Source organism: Ochotona curzoniae, unplaced genomic scaffold (genome assembly GCF_017591425.1).
Source record: "Ochotona curzoniae isolate NIBS_2020 unplaced genomic scaffold, NIBS_Ocur_1.0 contig_3622, whole genome shotgun sequence".
NCBI lineage: Eukaryota > Metazoa > Chordata > Mammalia > Lagomorpha > Ochotonidae > Ochotona > Ochotona curzoniae.
In genome coordinates this window covers 21,995,417-22,020,433 of record NW_024465926.1, presented here as the reverse complement: position 1 = coordinate 22,020,433, position 25,017 = coordinate 21,995,417, and the positions used below count along the sequence as shown (strand labels likewise).

General features: G+C 51.7%; 1 protein-coding gene across 1 annotated transcript; it reads left to right on the top strand.

Annotated features, from left to right (window-relative positions):
* The first annotated feature begins 1,079 nt into the window (after positions 1 to 1,079).
* On the top strand, positions 1,080 to 23,415 carry MMP2 (matrix metallopeptidase 2). Its single transcript, XM_040982689.1, has 13 exons — positions 1,080 to 1,515; positions 4,411 to 4,637; positions 5,416 to 5,564; positions 6,518 to 6,646; positions 6,851 to 7,024; positions 9,762 to 9,935; positions 10,618 to 10,791; positions 11,408 to 11,563; positions 12,514 to 12,655; positions 15,895 to 16,031; positions 17,006 to 17,165; positions 20,331 to 20,440; positions 22,579 to 23,415. Exons 1-13 carry the CDS (start codon positions 1,363 to 1,365, stop codon positions 22,680 to 22,682), a joined length of 1,989 nt encoding a protein of 662 aa, XP_040838623.1. The 5' UTR covers positions 1,080 to 1,362; the 3' UTR covers positions 22,683 to 23,415.
* The last annotated feature ends 1,602 nt before the right edge of the window (positions 23,416 to 25,017 follow it).

Below are 25,017 nucleotides of genomic sequence, written 5' to 3'. Positions count from 1 at the left end.
CCTTCCTGGAGTTAGCCATCACAGTTTGTCCCTGATTTAATTGCCTTCTGAAGGACTGAAGCTAAGCAGAGACACACTTCCCAGACTCCTTGGGTTTTCCATGAGGAAAAGCTGTTTGTGTTTCCCTGCAGCGTGGGACTGAAGGAGGCAGTACTAGCTGAGGCGAGGCAGGCCGGGCCAGACCAAAAGGGAACCGGAACAGCAAGGGATCCGGTCTTGTGCCTCCGGCTAGCATCGGAAGTGATGCTCAGATATCCATCTGACCCCAGGCCCCCCGGGGGTCTGAAGATACTAGAGGCGCTTTCCTGCTCAGCTCACCACCTCCTGGGCAGAAACACAACCTCCTGTGGCCTGTGACCTGTGACCTGTGGTACAGCACCTTCCTTCCAAGGCTTCTTCCGGCCTGCCAGGTGTCCTGTCATGTTTGCCTGCGGGGGATCAGGGTTTGGCCTGCTGACCTCAGAAGTGGCAGGTTGCAAGGGAATGGGGTGTTTACTGGAGGAGTCCTGCGGTGGTGACTTTAGCACTGTCTATGGCGTCGGGCAAACTCCCCTATCTGAAGAAGGAAGAAAGGGGGACAGAGGAAGCGGATTTAGGGGAGCGTCACTTCACTTGCTTCCCTTCGTTCCGTTTCTGTTCACCTCGCCTCTGTCTCCAAACACCTACCAAAGATGTCTCAGCACTCCTCCCTTCCCATCCCTGACCCCAGCCGGGTCGCAGGTACCGGGCTTCATTCAAAGCACAGCTGTTCCCCTCCACACCAACCCCAGAAGCTCCAGGCCCCGGCGCCATGGCGCCAGATGTTTGCCGGCAGGGGGTCCACAGGCTGCACGCCAGGACTGGGGTTGGTCAGCGGGTGCACCGAAGGTGGTCGCCGAGGCCAGAGGTAGCCAGCAGCCGGATGGGGGGTGGTGGTAAGCGAAGGTGAACAAAAACAACAACAAAAAACCCAGGAGGGAGGCGAGTGGGGGGTGGGGCGGAGAGGGGCGGGCCCGAGCGCGCCCCCTCCCCCCGCCCCAGGCTGCCAGCGCCCTCCCAGCCCAGCCGGCCACATCTGGAGGCCGCCCGCCCTTGTTTCCGCTGCATCCAGACTTCCTCCGGCGTAGCCTGGAGGCTCTGCATCTGGGCTTTTAAATATACAAAGGGATTGCCAAGACCTGCGAGAACCAGCGGTAGCGGCGACGGCTGGTGCGCGGTCCCGGAGCGTGAGCGGCTGAGCCTGGCGCGGGAGAGGCGACCCATCCCCTGCGGACCCTCTGCACCCAGCAGTGCAGCGGAGCGGGCGTCAGCCAGGCGGCGACGCGGCCACCCGTACCGGAGCCAGCGACCCCCGGGTGCCGCGGGGAGTCCGGGAGCGCGAGGATGGAGGCACCAGTGGCCCCGGGAGCCCTCTCCGGCCTCCTGCGGGCGCTTTGCGTCCTGGGTTGCCTGTTGGGCCGTGCCGTCGCCCCGCCGTCGCCCATCATCAAGTTCCCTGGCGATGTCGCCCCCAAAACGGACAAAGAGTTGGCGGTGGTGAGTTGCTGTGCCGGGCCTCAACAGCCAAGTTGAGACAAACTTCGGAGGAGAATAAGGGCCTCCCCCAGCCTCCAGAGTGGGCACAGGGCGTGGGGGGAGGGGCCTCCGCCAACCGCTTCGTGGGTCCTTGGCAAGCAATGGAAGGGATCTGTATGCAAACGGTGGGGGCAATTGGCTGAACGATGCGCGGTAGGGCGGTGAGATCCAGCGGAGCAGGGAACCAGGAGCTTTGGCAAGAGGCCGGGAAGGGCTCCTTGAGGGGTCGCCGGGAGGCAGGCTTTAAGCGCATTTTGGGGAGTTAGCAGTGGACCCCTGGCAAGGCCTATCTATGACAAGCAGCTAACGGGAACCCTTTTCACCCCAGTTTGGGTAAACTTTTGCACACGTGAGATTGGCCAGAGAGGGACTTGGCATTCAGCTGGAGAGGGGCGCCAGCCAAACCAAACAGCTCCAGAGCACCGCGCCACAAGCCATCGAATATGGGAGGGCGCATCTGTGGCCCATCTTTGCAGGGCGCGTTGGCCGCGAGGGTCCTGAGTGAGGCTTCGGAAAGTTTCTTTGAACTGTTCCAAGGAGTCGGAGGACAGACAAGCGCTGGGGCGGCGGGTGAGGGGGGATGGGCGGGCGCCAGGAGGCCCTGGCGCGTGGGGCGGGGGCGGCTGAAGCCAGACTCGGGTCGGAGAGCAGCCAACCAGTCCTCCCTCCTGGCCCAGGTCCCGAGCTGCGGCTCAGATGTTGTTTTGAGAGCGTGCGCGCGCCTGGCTCCAGAGGCGTCCTGGCCCTTGGCGTTACAGGAGTCAAGCTTGGAGGTCCGAGGTCCGACCTTGCCCTGGACACTGTGGGCGCTTCAAGCCTCGGAGCTCCCCAGGTCTTCTTCCCAGCAGACTACCTGCGCACTCGTGTTGCCTCTGCCACAAGAGAAACCTCTCACCTTCTGAATATACTCCTCCCAATTGTGTCTCCTGGCTGCCATGGGATCTCCTTTGGGGCATGATACCAGCATCGCCACACAAATGCCTCCACATTTGCCCCTTCTTTTGACATAAGGGATGCTTCCTGCAGTTTTTTAGAGGGCTGTTTTTTTTTTTCCCAGGGGCTGAATCTGACCTGCACAATGGTGCTGTGGGTGGCAGGTGGAGAGCTGAACTTTAGGTTTGGTACCTCCCTGAGGGCATTGCTGGGAACCCAGGAACAGAAGAATCCTGGGGTGGAGCCTGTTTAATTCCAAGGAGGAAGGCAGGAACCGACTGGCCTTAGAGTCCCTGTTTCCTCATCTATAGATGCGGTGAGAGGTCACATCCATTGCCTGAAAGAGTACCTGAACCAGCACACAGCAAGCACCAGCCTTTATTACATGGAACTCATAAGGGGTATACCCCTTATGAGCAAGATCAGGGCCATTGTCATCAAACCTCCTATATCCTTTTGTCACTCCAAGGCAGCACTGGCCACAGAGCTAATTTTGCATTGATTTTTGATCAGCAGATCATCTTGCCCTGGGATTTGAACCTCGGAGATTAGCAACTTCCATTTTGCACACCAGTGTATCCCAAAAATGTAGCACAGGGCTTGTCAGGTTCTCAAAAAAGAACCCGCTGAGGGGCCAGTGTTGTAATGTAGCAGGTAATTTCACTGTCTACGATGCTGGCATACCACGTAGGTGCCAGTTTGAGTCCCAGCTGCCCTGTTTCTAATCCAACTCCCCACTCATGATCCTGGGAAGGCGCTGGAAGTTGGCCCAAGTGCTTGAACCTCTGTGCCCGTGTGGGAAACCCAGAGGACACTGCTGGTTCCTGAATTTGATGTGACCCTGCCAGGCTATTGAGGCCATTTGGGGAGTGAACCATCAGATGGAAGACATTTTTCTCTCTCTCTAACTTTGCTTTTCAAATAAATAAATAAATAAATAAATTCACCTTTATTTTAAAAAGGATTTATTGCATTAAGCAATTGGTTGATCACTCCTGAATCCCCAGAGGTTCTCTCCAGGGGCCAGTTTGGTTTTGGCCCCGGATATGGGCAGATTCCCAAAGGGCAGGCCCACTTTCTTTTTAGAAATGGCAGTTCCAGGATTTGGACCCACTTCTGTCTGTTTCCAGAGCCCATGCATGTAGCCCTTGACTCTGGATTTTAAAAAGTGGGGCTAGGATTGTGACATAGCAAGTTAAGGCTGCCACCTGCAACCCTGGCATCCCATGTCAGAATGCAGGTTGAAGTCCTGGCTGCTCCACTGCAATCCAGCTCTCTGCTAGTGCTCCTGGGAAAGCATTGAAGGACGGCTCAAGGGCTTCAGCCCCTGCCACCACTTGGGAGACTGGGTTGGAGCTCCAGGCTCCTGGCTTTGGCCTGGCCCAGGCTCAGCCAGCATGACCACTTGGGGAGTGAGCTAGTGAATAGAAAACCGTCCTCTTTCTTATTCTCTCTCTCCCTCCTTCCATCACCCTGATTAACAAATAAATAAAATCCACTTTTTTTTTTCTTTTTTAAGAAGTTGCTTTAAGTCTCTATCTGTTAGGTGTATAAGTACAATGGTGGATGTAAAGGAAGGATGTTGTGAACTGTGTGACTTTAGGCAAGTTTCTTAAAGTCTCTGCATTTGTTTCTTACGCTGTGTCATGGGGAGAATAATTGCATTTACATTATGGAGTTGCTGTGAGAATGAAGTGAGTTAAAAACATACAGACGCGGGCCTAGAGTGAGCTCGTAGCACCGACAGGCGGTAACGTGTTTTCTAGAGCCAATGGGGTGTCAGAGTCGGTTGGAGAACTGCAGCCAGCACCCTGGCACCCCTAAGATATGCTGTGTCTGGACTCGGAGGGTAGATGCACCTGCTTGGTCCCAACCATGTCATCCTAAGCTGATGCTTCTCTTGGGGTCCCTTATTTCATGCAGCAATATCTGAACACCTTCTACGGCTGCCCCAAGGAGAGCTGTAACCTGTTCGTGCTGAAGGACACGCTCAAGAAGATGCAGAAGTTCTTCGGATTGCCCCAGACAGGCGAACTTGACCAGAACACCATTGAGACCATGCGGAAGCCACGCTGTGGCAACCCGGATGTGGCCAATTATAACTTCTTTCCACGCAAACCCAAGTGGGAAAATAATCAGATCACATACAGGTGACAAGGCAGGGCTGGGGCAGCTGGGGCCATCGGGATGAGGGGGACTCAGTGTTCTTGGAGATCTGTGAGGGATCTTTGGTGGGGTCTTGACATCTTGGGAAGTTTGCACGTAGAATTCTAAGGCAATAGGATCAGATCTGGATGCCAGTCTCCAGCTTTAGCGCCATGGGGCATCAGACTACCCATCTTTCAGTGGTCAGAGCCTTGATTTGTCAACCCCCAAAGTAGGGATCCCAGACCCTTCCTGTTGGGGCTGGCAAGAGAACAAGCTAAATCACCGCTACAGAAAGGGTTTCTATAGTGTTTGGCACACAGCAAGAGTGTCACAAATGTTAGTCACTGGGGCAGGCAGAGGAAACTTGATGGTTGGCTGCTAATTGAAATTTTATGGAGGGTCATAATTGGTGGCTAATTAGGCTGAGCTTTGCTTTGCACAGCTGGCCCTGGATTCCAAGGGTGAGATGTTGGCTCTGTGTCTTATATTGCACTTTTTTTTCCCATCCCTGTTCCCTTAGCCTGAAGTGAGACATAAACTTCCTGATAGAGGACCTGAAGCTATTGACTAGCCTGTGGGAGGGCTATTGTGTCAGTGAACCCTAACACACATGCACATGTGCACACTGACATGAATGCGCATGTTCCTATTGCACACTCACACGTGTGCACCCCCATGTGCCCACACACACTTGCACACTGTGCATACTCACTCCACATTGGCACACACTCACATCCACATACATGCACACATGCTCACCTGCCTTTCTGCCTCCTCCAGAATCATCGGCTACACACCTGACTTGGACCAGGAGACAGTGGATGACGCCTTTGCTCGTGCCTTCCAAGTCTGGAGTGACGTGACCCCACTGAGGTTTTCTCGCATCCACGACGGAGAAGCTGACATCATGATCAACTTTGGTCGCTGGGGTAGGCAGACGAGAAGTTTGCGGGGGTGAGCGTTAGTGGTTGGACAAGAGGATGAGAAAGATGTTGGAGAGGCATCCTGGGGCAGCTTAGACACAAGAGCAGAAGTTGCAGACGTTGGAGCTGGTGAAAATCCAACATGATGTAAGGCTGGACAGCCACATGTACCATGCAGTAACTGGGTACAAACCTCCACTCAGTGATCTGCTGTCTTGTTCAACAGGTAGCCAATAGATACATGTGACTATTGAAACTGATGTTAGTTTTTAAACACCAAGACTCAGTCTGTTGGTTCCACTGGCTACATAGCCACACAAGGCTGCTGGAATAGATAAAGAATATTGGTGACATCATGGGAAATTCTGCTGGATGACCCCGGTACCTCCCCGGGGGATTGCAGCAGACACAGCTTCAGCAGGGTGGACCTGAGAGTTAGTGGAGGAGAACGCAGGATCATTGCGTGAGTTGGTGGCTGTAGCATAAGGCATGAAGCTCGGACGAGACACTGGGTGGTGTGATGAGGCACATCGCATGGGGAACAATGTGTACATGAGGGCAGACAGCATAGATGGACCTTCGTAGCAAAGTAGGCCGGAAGTTCGGTGCTGTAGATTTTGGTGACAGTAAGGCATGAAGGTAGGGGTGTGGTTTGAAGGAAGAAAGGTCGACGCATTGACTCAAGGTGAGGGCATTGGTATGACACTGTATGTGTAGGTATGGTGTCACTGCTGGTGATACAGCCATTGAATCAAGATGGTGTGAGTACTGGGTGCCATGTGGTCTTGAAGGAGTGATATAGACCATAGTGTGATGAAAACCGAGTCGAGAAAGCTCTACTGAGTTCCTACCCTGGATAAACCCAGTGGGACGGGGAGGGTGGACTGCAGGACTCCACGCATGTTGAGAGGCATGCATGGGTCCCAATGCTGGACACTGAGACCCAGTGTGTGTTGCAGAGCATGGAGATGGATACCCCTTTGACGGCAAGGACGGACTCCTGGCTCATGCCTTTGCCCCAGGCACTGGTGTTGGGGGAGATTCTCACTTTGATGATGATGAGCTGTGGACCCTGGGAGAAGGGCAAGGTAAGCAAGGGCCCTCTGCGAACCCCAGGCCTCCTCTCTGCCCCTCTGAATGCTCCCTGTCACTAGCAAAACCAGGATGTGGCTTCTCAATTGGTCCCGGTGGGGTCAGGGAGAAGTCACACCCCTCAGTGAGTGAGAATCCCGATAGCCAGAGAAATGCAGGCAGTATCCCACCTCCATCCTGTGTGTCACCCCCGCCTCCAGTGGTCCGTGTGAAGTATGGCAACGCAGACGGGGAGTATTGCAAGTTCCCCTTCCTGTTCAACGGCAAGGAGTACAACAGCTGCACGGACACCGGTCGCAGTGACGGCTTCCTCTGGTGTTCCACTACCTATGACTTTGAGAAGGATGGCAAGTACGGTTTCTGCCCGCATGAAGGTGAGTGTCTACTCCCACCCACCCAACTCCCAGGCTCTATTGTACCTCCAGCCTTCTTGAGTGCTCCGCTACATCCCTACTCTCCACTCTCACCAGGACTGGCACTGCCGGTCAACTAGTGGACCCCCACACCCCCTCATCAGATCCAAGAGCCCCGATCAGGACCATTGTTTATAGAATATTTTTATGGAATCAGTTCAGTTTTTTCAAAGTATCTTCCTTTGCACTACTATATGTGAAGCCATAGTCTGCTTACTGGTTGTTTTGTTTTGTTTTGTTTTTTGAAGCCTATTAGAATTAACTTAAACTTTAACATGCGTAGTGGTTCTCTCTAGGACCACTCTGTACCTTGCAACCAAGAGGTCCAAGGGCATGAGGAGAAAGTTGGTGATGGATGGGGGAGCTGAGAAGTGGGAGAGGGAGGTGGCACTCATAGTGCCGTGATATATCCAACCTGGCTCAGATAGGCCAACCAACGTCAGCCATTGGTCCTCTCCTCATGCGGACTGCTAATGAGCGGGTGTGTGCATGCACATACAGGTGAGTGTGTGTGTGGGAGAAGGGGGACTGTGCCATCTTGTGTGTGCCTTTCTGTCCCTTCGCTGTGGCTGTATCTCTGCGTTTGGCTTGCCTTAGTAGTTGTGTGTGTGTGTGTGTGTGTGTGTGTGTGTGTGTGTGTGTGTGTGTGATTGTCAGTGTTTGAGACTTGACATTTCCAAAGATTATAAAGCCATCATGGGGTGAAATTGATAAATTGACAATCGAAGTTTTCACCCTCGATCTTTCGAACACCATCTTTGATATACTTCATACTTGCCACTCATAAAACGATATCTGTGAAACTTCTTGATCAAGGCATCAGCTGTGCTGAATTTAGATCACAAACCCAGGAAATCCAGGAAAAACAGGAGTAAGTCTAGTAACGTGTCTAAGAGCTACCTTTTCCCATAGTATAAATACTCTGGGTTTTGGATGATAATTGTGAATTTCGCTGAATCCGTGTGTAACTTAATACCAGCCATCATGAAGCAAGGAGAGGAACGCGTAGCTATTCCTTGTCTTCCTGCTTATGCTTTTATTACCCAAACCAGACTTCATATTAGGTAAGAGTTCAAGCCATTGGCTGTTAATAAGTCAGAATGCTTTAGATAAAACCTTTCTCTGTGTTTTGCATTTCACAGTAGGGAATCAGGTGCTGTTAACCCTTCCATGAGCCAGATCCTCTGATGAGAAGACAGTACCTGTGCCAGTCAAAGGTCTAACAGCAACAGCAGTGCTTTTAAGTATGGGAGAGGTGTCTTCCTCCCCTAGCCACTAGCCATCGCCTTGGTCTTTAGCCAGATAGGAGAATGCACAACACACTTGTATTAGCAGTTTCTTATTACTCAGCCCCTCCTGACTGCTGAGTCAATGTCTGATCCTGGCCATCCTCGCTGGGAGTGGTCCAAGGGGAGATACGAGCTCCCTGGGTGGTAGAAATACAACTGAGGGGAGGCCAGAGGTGGAAGGCTGGCCTCGAACTGTGTTAACACTGCCTTTCCCCGTTCTCAGGCCACCAAGTGGTCTGAACTCAGTTTTGCCTCTTCCTCAGGTCTGTGTATGGACTTTCAAGACCAATTTTCATGGGTGTAGGAGAGGGGATCAGTCAGATGGGAGCCCCACAACTTGTGGCCGGAAGCCAGGGCCTGGGCTCCATGCTGGCCATGGTGGAGTTAACGGGGGCTGGTGAGGTCACCTCTGGCTCTGCAGTGCACAGATGGTCCTTGTTACGCACTTGTGGTTTTGCTAGTTGGCAGTTGCAGAGACACACCATTTTGTAGCTTTGGGGTGGATGAGGGGCTGGGGGAGCACAAGAACCCGTGACAGACAAGTCCAGACTCTTGAGTCCTTCCCCTGCTGTCCTGTCCTGACCCCCTTCTTAGTTGAGGTCAAACTAGGATCCTGAATTGAAGATTCAAAACTGCCGAAGCTCAGCTCCCTACCCTCTCTGTTCCTTTTCCTTCATGCTGTGTCCCTCCTGCAGGGACCGCAGCAGGCTATCCAGGAAGGAGCTTTGGGAGGGAAAGGAGGCGAAGATGTGTGTGTGTGTGTGTGTGTGTGTGTGTGTGTGTGTGTGCGTGCGTGTGTGTGTGTGTTGTTGCATTTATATGGGGAAGACAGTGAGGGAGAGATCGCCATCGGGTGATGATTTTAGTTTTTAGTTATGATCCTTGTCCAAGGCTTTCACTTACAGGCCCACTTTGTTCCATGCCTCAGTTTCCCTATCTGTGAAATGGAATGAGACTCCTGTTGTCCTGCCCACATGAGTAGCGTAGTCAGCAGGCCACATGGTGTAGGTGTGGACCAGGCAGCATGGACAGAGGGTCCTTGGGACTGGGAACTGGAGGCTTCTGCTGAGTACAGAGTGTTAACCATGTCATGGCTGGTGTCTGTTGATTGGGTTGGCCAGATAAGCATCCTCTGTAGGGGGTCCAAGAAGCAGCTCTTCATGGGAGGGTGGAGATGACTACAATGCAAGGGCGCTCAGAAAGTTCGTGGGAAAATGGAATTAAGAGGTGAATTTATTTGGGTGCAAAAATGATTGAACCCCAGGCTCAGTGTCTTCATAGCTTTTAATGAGGTTTTTATAGCCTTCAACTTGCTGCTGTGAGCCTGTAGGTGGGAGGCCAGCAGACCCTGTGCTGGGCAGGTGTCTGGCCCTCAGCTGCGCTCCCCTGCCCTGTCTCCTCTCTCCCAGCCCTGTTCACCATGGGTGGCAACGCCGATGGACAGCCCTGCAAGTTCCCGTTCCGCTTCCAAGGAACATCCTATAACAGCTGCACCACAGAGGGCCGCACAGACGGCTACCGCTGGTGTGGCACCACGGAGGACTACGACCGGGACAAGAAGTACGGCTTCTGCCCGGAGACAGGTGAGTGTTACAGCCTCCCCTGCCCTGCTGCTGTCCATAGAAAACCTGTTCCCCTCCTCCAGCAGCCTCCCTTTCCAGGACAAGGTTGGTGGTTACAATACCTAGAGCTGGGACGGGGTGGTCCAAGCTCAGGACAGACACTGATGCCAAAATGCCAGGTCTCTCAGCCTCTTGACAGGGCCGCTCTCTCTCCCTTTCTGGCCCTACGCTCTCTGTCCCCTGCCTTTCCTGGGCAGTTATCACCACCTTCTGGTGTCAGTTTTCCAATTAGCACTCTCCCCTCCCCCGCCTGGTGTTTACTGAGCACCTGCTTTAAACTACAGAGGACAGTCTCTGCAGGAATCGGCCCATGAGGTGCGCCCCCTGGAGGAGGATGTTGTCACTGTCAGCCTTGCCCAGCCACTTTGCCTTCTGGCCTCTCTCCCCACCCCCTGGAGGCTGATGGTGGAAGCTCTTCGACCCGCCTGAGCCTGACACTTCCCAGCAGACTGGTGTCCTAGCAGACTGGTGTCTCCCTGAGCTCCAGTTTCCCTACCCAGGACGTGTGGGTGACACATTCAGTCTGCTGCGCAGGGCGACTGCATGTGAAAGGGGCGGGCTAGGAGGAAACCAGTATTCAGCCTGCTTCCTGTGGGTGGTCTCAGGCCCTTCTGCCCCTTTACCTATGTCCCTCACCCCACAGCCATGTCGACTATTGGTGGGAACTCAGAGGGCGCCCCCTGCGTCTTCCCCTTCACCTTCCTGGGTACCAAGTACGAGAGCTGCACCAGCGCGGGCCGCAGTGATGGCAAGATGTGGTGTGCCACCTCAACCAACTATGATGATGACCGCAAGTGGGGCTTCTGCCCTGACCAAGGTACAAGGCCCTGGCCAACGTGCAGAGACACAGGGTGTCACTGCCTGCCAACCAGAGCTTGTTTAAATAATAACTCCAATAGACAAACTAAGGGGCTGATATTGTGATCCAATAAGTCAACCTACTTCCTGCAATACTGGCATTACATAACTAAATTTTAGTTAAAGTTCTGAATGTTTCCTCAGACCCCATCTCAAGTTGGTACTGTCTTCCCCAGTCCCTCCAACTTGGGCAGTGAGGAGTCCCTTCCCTGGTCAAGGACAGGTTCCCTGGATAGGCCCCACCCATCTCAGCAGAGGCCCAGACTCCAAAACAAGACATCATCTGTCCCAGCACTCATTTCCATCTCATCCCCTTCCGGGCAAGGTTGCTATTACCAACAGATGTCCAAATTGCAGCGTAGCTTGCACTGCCCAGAGAGAGAATTCTCCCAAGGGAGTCCCACTCCATCAAGAGATGCCTGCGAGCATCTCTACACACCTACTATCCCAAAATCCCCGGGGGAGGGAAAACTCTTGGCCCCACTGCTGCTGGAAATGTTTGGTTAGAAGCAGATCCTGACTCCAATCTCCGCTCTCTTCCTTTCCCCCTTTCCCCCTGCTTGCCGCCGCCTCAGGTTACAGCCTGTTCCTTGTGGCAGCCCATGAGTTTGGCCATGCCATGGGGCTGGAGCACTCCCAGGATCCTGGGGCCCTGATGGCGCCCATTTATACCTTCACGAAGAACTTCCGCCTGTCACAGGACGACATTAAGGGCATTCAAGAGCTCTATGGTAAACCTCAGCCTGGGGCAGGGTTTGTGCAGTTTTACAGCCTGGGAGGGAAGCCCCCATAAGGTCCCACTTACCCAGGACCACTGGAGCCGAGGATGGGGTGATGGCAGTGCTGACTTAGCCCTGGAGAGTCGGGGAGGTATAGCAAGGCAGTACTTGAACAAGGTGACATTAGCATCCATGCCTCTTCCAGCTGCCATTTCTAAGCCGATAAACTGAGTTCTGGGAAAGGTCTTGACCCAAGGTCACATGAGCTTAAGCCAACTGGGAGGGGTTTAGAACCCAGTGAGTTAGTTAACGACAGAGTAGACCTTCCTATCCTGTGCAATGACCTTAAGGATTCAGGGGGGGTAGAAGTTTTGCATTTTCATAATGTATTTTTATTTGAGTGTGTAGGAGAATATTATACCTAGTTCCTGAAACCATTAAAGTATTTGTGTTTAGCGCTTTCAGTGAGGCTGAAGGGTAAAAACTCCTTCCATTAAGAAAGAGATTGCATATATAGATCCTGGTGGTACCTGAACTAGGCCAACAGGGGGCAGGTTGTACCTGAGTGAATAAGTTTGGGGAACCCTGGAGTTGAGCATGAGCCTGAGATCTGGAGGAAAGAGGTGCCTGGTTCAAGTGCTGGCACTCCTGCCCACAGGCTACAAGAGACTGAAGGAATTCTCCAGGTCCGTGTTAATGCTGTAATGCCACTGGCCACCATGAGCAGAGGAATTAACCCTGAAACATTATTGACCTTAGTAATGGGCCTGCACATGAGCCCCTGTGGACATAAGAACCTGCACTCTGGAGAGATTTGGCCTCTCTGGGCCTCAGCCTCCTCACCTGTGAAATGGGCATGGTCAACAGCTGTCAGGGATATAGTGAGCATGGGTCCAGCTGAGAGTCTGACGGGGTGGAGCCCTGATGTAGGGGAGAGCATAAAGCCAGGTGTCCTTCCCCAGGGCCCTCCCCTGATGCAGATGTGGACACTGGCACTGGCCCCACCCCCACGCTGGGGCCCGTCACTCCTGAGATCTGCAAGCAGGACATTGTCTTCGACGGCATTGCCCAGATCCGTGGTGAGATCTTCTTCTTCAAGGACCGGTGAGTGTCCTCTTGCCAGCCTCGCTCTCGTGGTCCCTGCTGGAGGCCTCACGGATGACCGATCGTGGGTGCTGCTGGTGTGTGTTTCCCAACTCCCACTCGCAGGTGGCCAGCACTCGACCATTTCTTTTACTGCCCCATGGTCCATGGGTTTATCAGGGACCTTGGCTTCCAGTTACAGTTCAGGGTCAGGTATGTTAGCATGTCGTCCGTTCTCCTGGGGTGAGTTAGCAGCTACTCGTGGTAAATTACAGGGTGCAAAGAGCCAACCTCAACCACACTCAAATCACGTCTGAGCATATTCCGTTGACTGAAGCAAATCACACAGCCAAGCCCAATACCTGTCCTAAAGGGCGGGCCAGTAAAATCACACACCCACACACCGGGATGTGTAATCCCAAGGTAGCAATGGAAAGCAAGCATTGGGAATAATAAACCAGTCTACCGCAGGCCTTCTCCTGGAACAGCCATAACCTCAAATGGCCAACTCACCATGTATATATGTGTGGGTATGTATGGATGTGTAGCAAGTGATGGTAGCATAGAGGAAAGCAATGTCTTGCAAGGTATGGATAAAGGTCTCTACACAGTTGACCCAAGAGCTGAGTCTCCCCTTCTGCCCTAGGCCTCTGGAGAATGGTAGGCAGTGTCTAGGACTGCACTAAAGGGTCTAGCCATTCACCCATTCCCCTTGCATCTGCTTACTCTTTAGTCTGTCCATTAACTGCCCATCCACTCAACCATTCATCCATGGATGGAGTGTGGTAATTAAGAAATGGATCCTGGTGCCAGACCATCTGGATTGGAATATCTGACCTGCTTGATTACAAGAAAGTTAATTCAGTCCCTTTTTTCTTCAGCTCTAAGTCGAGGCTAATATTTCAACTATCTCATTGGATTCACATGAGGATTACATGAGCTTAGTGCTTGGAATCGTGCCTGACACTGAGTCAGTGAATTCACATTCATTGTTATTATCAACAAATAATTACTTGGTGTCCACTGTGCCAAGGAGTTTATGAGGCTCTGAGAGTTGTGGGAGGGAGGATGGTGCATTGGGGCCAGTGTTTTCAAAGATGGGTGCATGGACAAAGTTGAATTCAAGTGAGTGATAAAGGAGTTGGCTTTAGTCCCCAGGCCCAAGCCCCGTGACTGGATCCTGTAGGGATCAATTGACTTTTGCATTTTGCAGATTTCTCCAGGGATCCCAATACCCATCACCAGCATGGTGTGGGGAAACAGAGGCACAGAAGACTGACAGTAAACCATGGTAGAGTGAAGGGAATATGAAGGCAGAGGCATTCATGAGCAAAATGTTGGCAGTCAAGGATACCAGGCACTTGGGCAGTAATGAAAGTTGGACAGAATGCTTAAGTTGTAGGGGTCTGCAGAGAAAGCCATAGGGGTACTACGGTTCATGGCTTATACAGGGAGGGACAGAGAGCCAGAGGAGGCTGGAAGATGGCCCAGGAACTTGTGAGGGACCTCCTCCAAGGGTTACGATGCAAATGTCTTGCCTTTCATGGGGTCTGTGACCAGTGGGGAGCAAAAGAGGTTAGACTCGAGATGTGAGAAGTGAAGTTTCAGCAGGGTTTGAATGCTGAAATCAGGATGTGTGATAACATGGCCCCACAGCGCCAGTTAACAGAGATGAGGAAGAAGTCCACTGAGGCCCCGCTGCCCAGGAGTACATTTAGCCTGGAGCACTTCCCATAAAGGGAGCCTTGATCACAGTCTTGGCGTCTGTGAAGTGGGGGCCTAAGAATGGGCACCCGTCACATTACATCTTCTTTGAAATCGATTTTGATGGATGTTATTGATGGACTCATCGAGTGAATCTGTAAATATTTCGACAGTGAGTATGTGCACAAATTGGCTCTGGACAGTTGGGGGGACAAGGACAGTGCTACAGGTCGATTCAACTTGGGCTTTGTGGTCAGATCTAGAATTGAATCCTGACGGTTCCTTCGCTTCTCTCAGCTTGCTTTGCCCAGAGGAGGGGCATGATCGTTTTCTGTATGGGTCACATACAGGACCCACAGAATGGGTCACTGCATACAACAGAGATAACCGTCTTCCCAACAAATCCCAAGCAGCTTAAACAGTGGAGAGAAGTGACTCTTACATCCTCCTTCTGGAAGAAGAAGAGGGTTGGTGACTTGATATCATTGTCTACTGACTGCCTTTGTACATTGGTTTCATTGCCACAGCAGATCCGCAGTCACACAATGTCTGCCCATGGTAACTGGGTCTGCAGTTCCCTTATTCACATCCAGTGGAGGAGGGAGAGAGACCCTCTCCTGCACAATTCCCTAGACTTGAAGTGCTAACTTATCTATCCAGTATTGTCTTGCCAAATTAAGTCATATAGAAACTAATGAATCAGTAATAGTTGCCAGGGAATTCTAAGTTTTGGTCAGCTCGGTCCAAGAGTTCTCAAACTTTGTCATGTGCTGGAATCCTCTGGAAGGTTCATGCAAACACAACTTTGAAGTCCCTAGCTTAGAGAGGCTAGGATCTCAATGATTTGCTTTGGTAACCAGTTTACAAGGTTGCTGATACAGCTGATAAAGGGACACACTTGGACCACATGGTTTGGATGTATCAGGGTCTGCTCCTAGAATGGGGATTGGGCTCCCAGGGAAGGGGAAGGGGAGGGAGAGGGATGGAGCACAGAGGTGGAGCTGTGTGAGGAAGGCTGCCAGGAAATGGCAACTAGATACTGGAGAAACACCAACGGTGCACATGATCATGCTGTGAGATTAAATTACAAGGCGCAGGGCGTGCTCGGCCTCAAGAAATGATTGCCGTGACTCTTGCCAAAGTGCCATTTCTGTTCCATTCCAGTTTGGGAAAAGCTGGAGGATGCCTTGATCCTGCCTCAGTCGGTTTCTAGTTGGGCAGGAGGGGAAACAGGAAAGCCTTGCCATTCCATACACTCACCGTTGGTGATTTTGAGACTGAGATATGGGCAGGGCGTCGCCAGGATTGTCTTCTGGGGAGAGGAGAGAAGGGGAACAAGGGGGTCATTTCTCCACCGGACAGGTGTAGAGGGAACTCCGCTCATTCTGTTGTCCTTCTCCAACCTTCATGTTGTCTCTTGACCTCCCATCATGGAAGTGTCATTGGATCTTGCTTTATTTGTTTCATTTTTATTTGCTGGTTTTGGGAGGGCATGTGTGGTTAGCGCTGCAGAGTGACTCAAGTTGTGGCTTTCCGTTCCTCTTTCCCGTCTCCAGGTTCATTTGGCGGACAGTGACACCACGGGACAAGCCCATGGGACCCCTGCTGGTAGCCACATTCTGGCCTGAGCTCCCCGAAAAGATTGATGCCGTGTATGAGGCCCCACAGGAGGAGAAGGCTGTTTTCTTTGCAGGTGTGTGTGTGTGTGGGGGGTGTATACTCCTGTTGTACCCCGGGGCTCCTGTGTGTGACCAGGTCCCCCTACTACCCAAGCCCATGTGCCCTGTGCACCTCCCTCTTCTTGGTGGGGTCTGTTCTTTGAACATAGTGCCCCCACCCACCCAAATGTAGGATTCACCTTGGAGACTGGTTAAAGCCCCAGCATCAAAGTAGACATTTTTCCCTTCCTCTGATTCTTTTCCAAGCTTCCCAGGTCCTTTCCCTAGAAGGCAAAAATCTGTTTTTCTGCTGATGTGTTCCTTCCACTTTTGTAGTATCTGACAGGCAACAACTTTAAGTAAGAGATTTTAAAACCTGATTTTTATTTAGAAATATGTTTACGAATGAGTAGAAAAAGGGAGAGAGGTGAGGGAAGGGGAGAGAGGAAAAAGAACCTCTTCCATGTGTGGATTCATTCTGCACATGGACACAATGGGCCAGGGCTGATCTAGGCTGAAACCAGGAGCCCAGAGCTCTCCCCAAGTCTCTCTTTCCAAGCATCTTGGCAGGGAGCTGGAGCTAATGGTGCAGCTGGGACTCAAACTGATGCAGTGATACAGGATGCTGGTGTCCCAAGTGGCACTACAGCATCAGCCCCTAGGTTTACTATTATTGTACAGAAACGTGTTTTCCTTGTCATAGACAGTTATGATTGGATGGTCACTTCAAACCAAGATGGAAGTGGGTTTTTCAATGAATGATAGACAGTCAAATGAAAGTTTTGAAAGATTTAGTATTGCATGAATGCTAGCAGAACGAGTCTCTCGAAGATGTGAGTCATCAGGTCAAGGATTGCATAGCTGATGTGTGTGCCCCTGCCACATATCCCTCTGTTCACAGTGGGGTCCTCTGGGTGGCAGATGCAAGGGCAGTGGCGGATGTTGGGGGGCAGGCTGAAGTGGAAGATTTCAGCATCAGCCACCAACACATCCTTTACTCTCACTGCAGGCAACGAGTACTGGGTCTATTCAGCTAGCACCCTGGAGCGAGGGTACCCTAAGCCTCTGACCAGCCTGGGGCTGCCCCCTGATGTCCAGCGAGTGGATGCTGCTTTTAACTGGAGCAAGAACAAGAAGACATACATCTTTGCTGGAGACAAGTTCTGGAGGTGAGGCTGGTGGCACAGCCCTGTAGTGGCATGTCTCCTGGGATGTGTCCAGAGGTTGGGGGGCCATGGGTAGCCCCATTCTGGTCTTCAGCCTGCCAAGGCTGCAGCCTTTTGAGAAGTCCCCATAGGCAAGCCCCAGCTCTGTACTCATTGCTGTATAATTGTGGTTATAACCTCTGTTCCCTTCTCGGGAGTTTTTTGTCTGAGTCATGCCCATCTGGCCCACATCCATATGCATATTTTGGGGTGACTCCTTGTGTAAAGGGAACATAAAAATAATCACCACCAAGACTGACTTTATGAATTGACATTAGTCTAGGGGCTCTATGGGAAGGGCATTGTTATTCCCATGTTAAAGATTTAGAAACTTGGGTTCAGAAGTGTTAAGTAACTAGCTTGAAATCACGCCGCTTGTAGTGACAGTTTGGGGCTTGACTCTTACATGCTAAATTTTACTTACTCGGTATCAGGAATAACGGAATCCCTAGAGATGGAGGTGGAGGAGGCAGGGAATGCAGAGGGTGAAATGCCAAGAAGGCCTGCAGCAGGCTCAGTGACTGTGGGCACCAACTGGCAGGAGGGCAGTTTGGAAGCAGGTGGCTCTGCGCCCCTGACTGCCCAAAAGCAAGGACCCTGTTCTGAAAGGCCACAGTCCCAGCCAAGGTGCCAAGGAGCCAAGCTGCAGGATACACAGCCCCAACCTCAGAATTTCGATGGTAATGCTTTCTACTTTCTAGATGAGGAAACTGAGATCAAAGAAACGAAAGGATTAGGGTTAGAGTTAGGGTATTGTAATAGCTTGCTACAACCTTATGTTGCATAACTTATTATCAGTTCCTGAAACATAGAAGTGTCAGCACAGAGCCTGGTGTTAGCTGTGGCTCCTGTCTTGTGTGCTCTTCGCCATACTGCCCTGTCATTTGATCCACACGGAAGGGGTGGTTTGTACACCAAAGCCTTTGGGGTGTTCTGGCATCTCCTCCCTCCTAGTGTCCCTGGGTTCCTTCAGTGGCTGCCACAGCATCTGTGCCCCACCCAGGAACTGCTACCAACAGGGCACGCCCGATGCCTTTGTCTGCCCCTTTTGGAAAAATCCCCACTTCCTTCCCCAAGGCCTGTTTGTCCTCCTCCTTTCCGCCCCCCACTGGCAGCTGCCTTACAGTCAGAAACTGCTCCTGTCCCTGGCCTGCCAGGGGCAGGGTGGAATTCCAGACCTGTTACTAAGGCTCTCTGCTGGCTCTGCTGATTGCTATCTCCAGCCTTGAGGAGGAAAGCAGTCAGCCTAGAAGCCACAGACTGGGCGTTCTGCTCCCAGTGTCTGGATACCTCCCTGACACAGGCACTGGCTGCACGTGGCATCTTAGCATCGCAGGCCCTGGACCCTCCCAATCTGAGTCCCGGCCAGCAGTAGGGACAGAATCTTAGAAACTGCACTTGGCATGGAAAGAGGCCTGAGGTCTTCTGAACTGTGGCCTTGGAAGGACTGCCACAGTTCACCTGTTTCTCCTCCTACGTTATCTGCCTATGCAGGCATGCAAGCACATGTGCCCATATACGAGGGGCGTGCTCAAGTGCATTCTGGTGCTGGCAGTGCTTTGCTGGGTGGCAGGTGCCCAGGCACTTGAGCCGTCATCAGCTGCCTCCCAGGATGTGCATAAAATGAGGTTGGAACTGGGAATAAAACCAGGACTGGAACTGCACTGTAATAATGGGACACTGATGGTGCCAAATCTCAGCCCCAGTGAGGTTCATTCATTCATGTCCTTCCCATGTTTGTGAAGCTGAATGAGAATGAGACAAGGGTGGGCTCAAGCATGAAACACCTGTCTCTGAGCCGTCATGGCCATAGGGATGAGAGTCACGGGTCAGAAGGGATTTGGAGAGGATGTTGGTGTTGATCTGGGGAACTTAGTGGTGGTGCCCCAGGTCATGAGGAAGCATGGTAGGCTTTGTAAGGAGTTGTCTTAGGATGCAGCTGGGATTAAAGAAGGCCTTTCTGGCAGTTCCTGGGGTGATGGGCAGAGACACAGGACGCCTGCGCTGGAAGGGAGCCCACGTGGAGGCTGGTGTGATAGTCCAGGTTGGTGGCGGCGTGGCTTTGTAGGCAAACAGCAAGCCAGGTAGGAGCGATGTGGAAGGAAGCTTGGAGCCACCAAGGTAGAATTCAACTGTAGCTCTGTCCAGAAAATCAGTGCCATGAAAACTTGAGCTTGTCCAGGTAGCCTCTGAGAGCTTGTTAAGTGTTTATACAACAGTGAATCCATTGGGTTTAAGTGAAGTGAAAAAAATTTTTTAAATGATAGCAATATTCATTAAAGCATTTTTCAGAACCCTGAAAAGACAGAAGTGTTACTAATCAGGGAAGGGACCCTTCCAGTAAGTGTCCTGAATGCTTGCCGGAATTAAAGGTGGGACCCAGAGTAACCATGCACCTTGTCGGGTACAGTTCTAACACTCTGGGACTGACAGACTGTGGGCTGGCAGCCACTACCTGCCATGTCACCTCACTGCCAGCCATGGTCATCTCCCAGGACAAAAATGTCATGCATCTCTATTTGGTACATTGGAGAAGCAGCAGTGAGTCTAAGTCGTACAGGGAAAGACCAATGGAGCAGGTTTCCCCACCCCCCCACCTGGCTCTCCAACCCTTGAGGACTCCGAAGGCTCTTCATTTTCAGCCTGCAGCTTACTCAGGACCCCACACAAGGCTAAACCAATGAATTACAGTAAATGCAATCCCATTTTACAGCTGGTACAACTGAGGTTCCAAGTGCAACTTAGAGCCCTGGAGTCTGGCTTAGACTACCACTTTAGAAGCTGAGGGAGGTCCTTTGTGAGTCTCTAGCCTGTGAGATGGGTATACGGCAATAACGGGTCATAACATTGTGGTAAGGACTGAGTGAGAAGGTATATGGAAAGAGACTGTCACCCTGTTAGACATGGAGTAGGCACTCCCAAATGTTAACAGTCATCTTAAAGCTGTTTTGGGGCATTGTCCACAGTCACGTGATTAGTGAATGTAGTTAGGGTCCAGATCCAGGTCTGAGTTCCACAATAGCCAGCTAAACCCCCAAAGGACTAAGTCTGCTTTGCAGGTCCTTCCAGGTAGGGGAAGGACAGGCCCCTAAGGAGGCCTGGTGGATTGGCATGTACAACGTCTTACAGATACAATGAGGTGAAGAAGAAGATGGACCCTGGCTTCCCTCGGCTCATCGCGGATGCCTGGAATGCCATCCCTGATAACCTGGATGCTGTGGTGGACCTGCAGGGCGGTGGTAAGTAGCCCAAGCTTCTCCCCGCTTTCTAGGACTCCCTGCCCTCGCCAAGCCCCAGCTCCTCGCCAGCATACACTTGCTCTTTGTGCACAGCAACCATGCCGTGCCCCAGGGAAACAAATCAAGCCCTTCAGCCCGGTACTGGGCAAGCATCCAGACCCCTGACCTCTGTTCCCTGTGCTGGGCCCCAGGCAGCAAAATTTATTGAGGCTCCTGCCCCTGACAGCTGCAGGGCCCAGAGCCAGGGCTGGGAAGGGGCCCTGACATAGGGGCAAGAAACCTGGGCCTCGTGCCCTTCATTTCTCCTGGGGTTAATTCCAGGCCTCCTCGGGTTTTGCCAGAGGCCTCCCATTAGCAGGAGGATGGCTCTGAGACAGGCTACTCTGTCATGGGCTGTTGCTCATGTGGCAATGTTCCCCCTCTTCTCCCACTCTTTGCCCTGCTCCCTTAGTGAATAAAAGGTCTCCCAGATCAGCAAGGCTGAAAGGCAGAGTTGGGAAGCTGTATTCCCCTGGAGGCTGGTCTGAGCTCTCCAGGGCCCTGAGAAGGAGTTCAGCTTGGCTGTTTACAAGAGATGTCAGTTCAAATCCACCAAGGTTTGCTGAGGCCCTATCCCAGGCTGAGTTCAGAGTCCAGGCCTCCTGTGACTCCAGTTCTAACATGTGTAAGAAAAAGCAATGTGCTGTCAAGTGTGAGGTTAAGGATTGCAAAATTCAAGGATAAATATCTGGGCACCAGGGCTTTAAAAGAAGTCTGTGAGCTCATGGATTCAGGAGTCATGCATTCCTAAAGTTCTACAGACCAGGCAGGCAGCACAAATGAGTAGAGTAGGCATAAGCAGGTGGCAGGGAATGTTGGTGTCTGTGGCCAAGTGAGTACATAGATAATTTCTAGGAGCCAGTTGTTTCCCAGCTGTTGGCCTGTAAGAATGGGTGGCTCAGTGTTGCAGTTGCCTGTTACCTTTTTTTTTTTTTAAACTCATTTGTTTTTATCTGAGAGGCAGATTTATATAGAGAGATGGAGAAACAGATGCAGAGAGGGATCTTCATCTGCTGGTTCACTCCCCCAAATGGCTGCAATGATCAGAGCTGAACCGATCTGAAGCCACGCCAGGAGCTTCTTCAGGCTTTCCCCATATGGGTGTACGGGTTCAAGGCTTTGGACAATCCCCTGCTGTTTTCCCAGGCCATAGATAGGGAACTGGATTGGACGGGAGCAGGTGGGATTCAAATTGACCTCTATATGGGATGCCATTGCTGCAGGCAGAGGATGAACTTGAAAGCCATCATGCTAACCTCAGTCATCCAGTTATGTTTTTAAGATTTACTTATTTTTCTTTGAAAGGCAGGCTTTATAGAGTGAGAAGGAGAGAGAGAGAGAGAGAGAGAGAGAGAGAAAGAGAGAGAGAGAGAGCAAACAAGTGAGAAAGAGAGAGAAAGATCTTCCATCTGCTAGTTCATTCCCCAGTGGCTGTAGAGCTGAGCTGGCCCAAAGATGGGAGCCAGGAACTTCTTCCTGGTCTCACACTTGGGTGCAGAGTCTCAAGGACCTGAGCTACACTGCTGCTTTCTCAGGCCACTAGATCAGAAGTGGAGCAGCTAGGACATGAACTGGCATTCTGTGGGATGTTGGTGTTGCTAGGTGGAGGATTAGCCTGTTGTGCCACTGTACTAACCCCTCCAGCTGTTTTACAAATAATCCAGAGACCTGCATTTTCATGTGATTTTGTAGACAGTTACATATTGGCAACCTAATCAGAATTAAAGAAAAAAAGAAACAAAACAGCTTATGTGAATCAAGTAAACTCATCTGTTGACCCAATAGGCATGGAAGCCTTCTGGTTTGCTGTCTCTAGTATATGGAAAAGTTTTATTCTGGTGCTTATGTCAAGTGGGGCATGGTGCTTAGGATTAATAATGGCAGATAGTATGTAATTTAGCTCCAAGTTATCCCCAAATTAGAGATGAACATGCAAGAACTGAGAGGCCTTCCCTCTCCACCATTTCCTCGCTTCCAGCCCTGCAGGGTAGTCTCCTCTGATTTAAGAGCTTCTTGCTTACACCAGGCAGACATTCTAGAACCTTCTGCATCCCACAATGTCAGGATGGGGGTGATCACAGCCTCTCTTCTATTTTCAGGACACAGCTACTTCTTCAAGGACACATACTACCTGAAGCTTGAGAACCAAAGTCTGAAGAGTGTGAAGGTTGGAAGTATCAAAACGGACTGGCTGGGCTGCTGAGCGGGCCCTGAACACGCAGGCGCAGGGAAGGGCCCCACCGGGCCTGGCCGCTGCGCCTTCATTTAATCCACAACTTCGCCCCCTCCTGGTCATCTGAGATTCCAGATGGCCGCTCTGCCCTGTGCCCAAGGAAAGGTGCTGGTTGCTCCCCTCCCTGGTGTCCCTTCCCCCTCCAACCCCACTGCCCCTCAGAGCCACCTTCAAAAAGATATTTGGGTATTTTCCATGCAGCCCTGCCTTGGGCTGCCCTGGTGCTGCCACACTTCCATCTCCATCCACAACCGTCTGTGGCTCACGGCACCCTCGGAGCCAACAGGGTCTATCTCAGCAGGGCACTGGTGGCCCAACAGCTTGGCATGGGACAGTGGCACAAAGGCACAGCCAGGTGGCCACCCCAGATGCCTGGTTTCTCACTGCTGGCTGCCTTAGAAACTTCCCCATGTTAGTGGATTGCTTTGTATTCATTCGGTTCTTTTCCCTTGATCATTTTATTTTTCCGCTCTGAATCTGCGTCTCCTGACACGAGGCTCAGGTTGTCTGAAGTCACCACCTGCTGCAGCCCAGCCCAGCCAGGGATGCTTGCTTTATTCACTCTGGTTAAGATGTCCCTCCCCAGTCACTGCCTCCACTGGATGGAGGAAAACTGAGTCCTGACTCCATCTCCGCCCTCCCCTCTGTGCCTTCAGCAGTTCCTCCTGGGAAGTGCCAACAAGTGTGAATAAAGATAACATCTGAGTCGCAGTGTTTGCTATTGTCTTAGTCCAGAGCTGCCACAGCCTTACAAAAACGAAGAAACTCAACAAAGCTCAAATCTCTGCTTCTGGCAGGACACAAGTGATGTTTCGAGAAAGGTCAGAGCTGCCAAAGCAAGGAGCTAGAGAAGTGCAGGTGTGTTGGCAGTAGTCCCTCTGTCCCCTAAGGAGAGAGCCCTGAAGCGTTAAGACATCAGCCATTCCGTGATTAGTCACGATGTGCTTTCTTGAGTGTCACAATACCAGTTCTAATGCTACTACTACTGACCAGCGAGTCCCAGAGAGAAGGGGACCCCAGGAGCCCACAGTCATGAGGTAGCAGAATCTGGGTCAAGGCCAAACGATGGCCCAAAGGAAGAGCCACGTGCTTAGTCCAGCCCAGAATCTCCATCTGCAAATGTCCTCACTGGCCCCAGGCCACCTCAAGCACACACACAGGGGAGAGATGGTATCCTTGTTATTCATGGCACATGCCTGCCCCTTCCTGCCAGACCCCCTACTCCTCATTCCCTTCTGTAGAGTAACCATGCAGGTACTGTTGAGCAGCCGCGTAGGGCCTGGGTGGGTCTTAGTGTTTTGGAAATCACTTCCAGCCCTGTTTATCACTCAGCCTGTTGCTCCTGGCGAGGCTGACGGGGACTGGACAAGACTCGAGCTGACTTTGGTGAACCCCAAATCACCTTTTCTCCTCTTATGGCCTGCCCACTGGATCAAGCTCCTGGAATGACAGCCACACGGGTCTGCCTGCCCCTTGTGGCAGTGTGCCCCCTAGACTGGGAAGCTTGTGTCCTGATGAAAATGTGATGATATTATCAAGGTTCTTCAGCAGGAGCAAACTCAGCTGCTCCTTCGCCTAATTGACAGGTGTATTACACTGGAGTGTTTGTCTATGGATGCTGCACTGTAGGAAGCCATGTGCCATTCCTCACAGATGGGGGCCTGACTCAAGGCCACCCGCCCCTCCTGTACAGTTGGGAGATTCTGCAATTCTGCAATGGGGAAGTTTGGGGAGTGACTGTCCTAGGCCCCAAACTCTGGTTGTCATCACTTGGCCTTCTGCCTGCTGACTTTCCCCTCTGCTTTTATTCTCAGCAACCCAGCTGCTGCTCCACTTCCCCCTCCGCCTCCACCAGCTGTATAGGTCCAGACAGGCCCTTAACTTCCTAGGGGTGCAGAGGCAGGGCACCCCAGACGTTTCCGTTTTCAGGATCTGGTTCCTCATTTATTATCAGAGGGCAATTCTTGTTCTGCTTTTTTTTTTTTTTCTGAAAGGAACAACTGATTCTTCTCCGTCCTCCTCAAGCCCCCATCCCACCCTCACCGCCACCCCCTTCAGTACGTAGATTTTGAGTTGGGATAAATCTTGCTCCAATACCCGTTTCCATATGAGAACTCTTTCATCCACAATCAACTAAACACCCAACTCAAACTGGCTTACCCAAAGATAAAGGATGCTAGCAACCAAGCACAGAGAACCCACCCAGGACACATGAGTTCACTTAATGGAAGTGGTTGCATTGCTACACCCAGGTTCTGTTTATCTGAATAATGTTTATTACCATTCAGAGACAGTGATGTCCGTG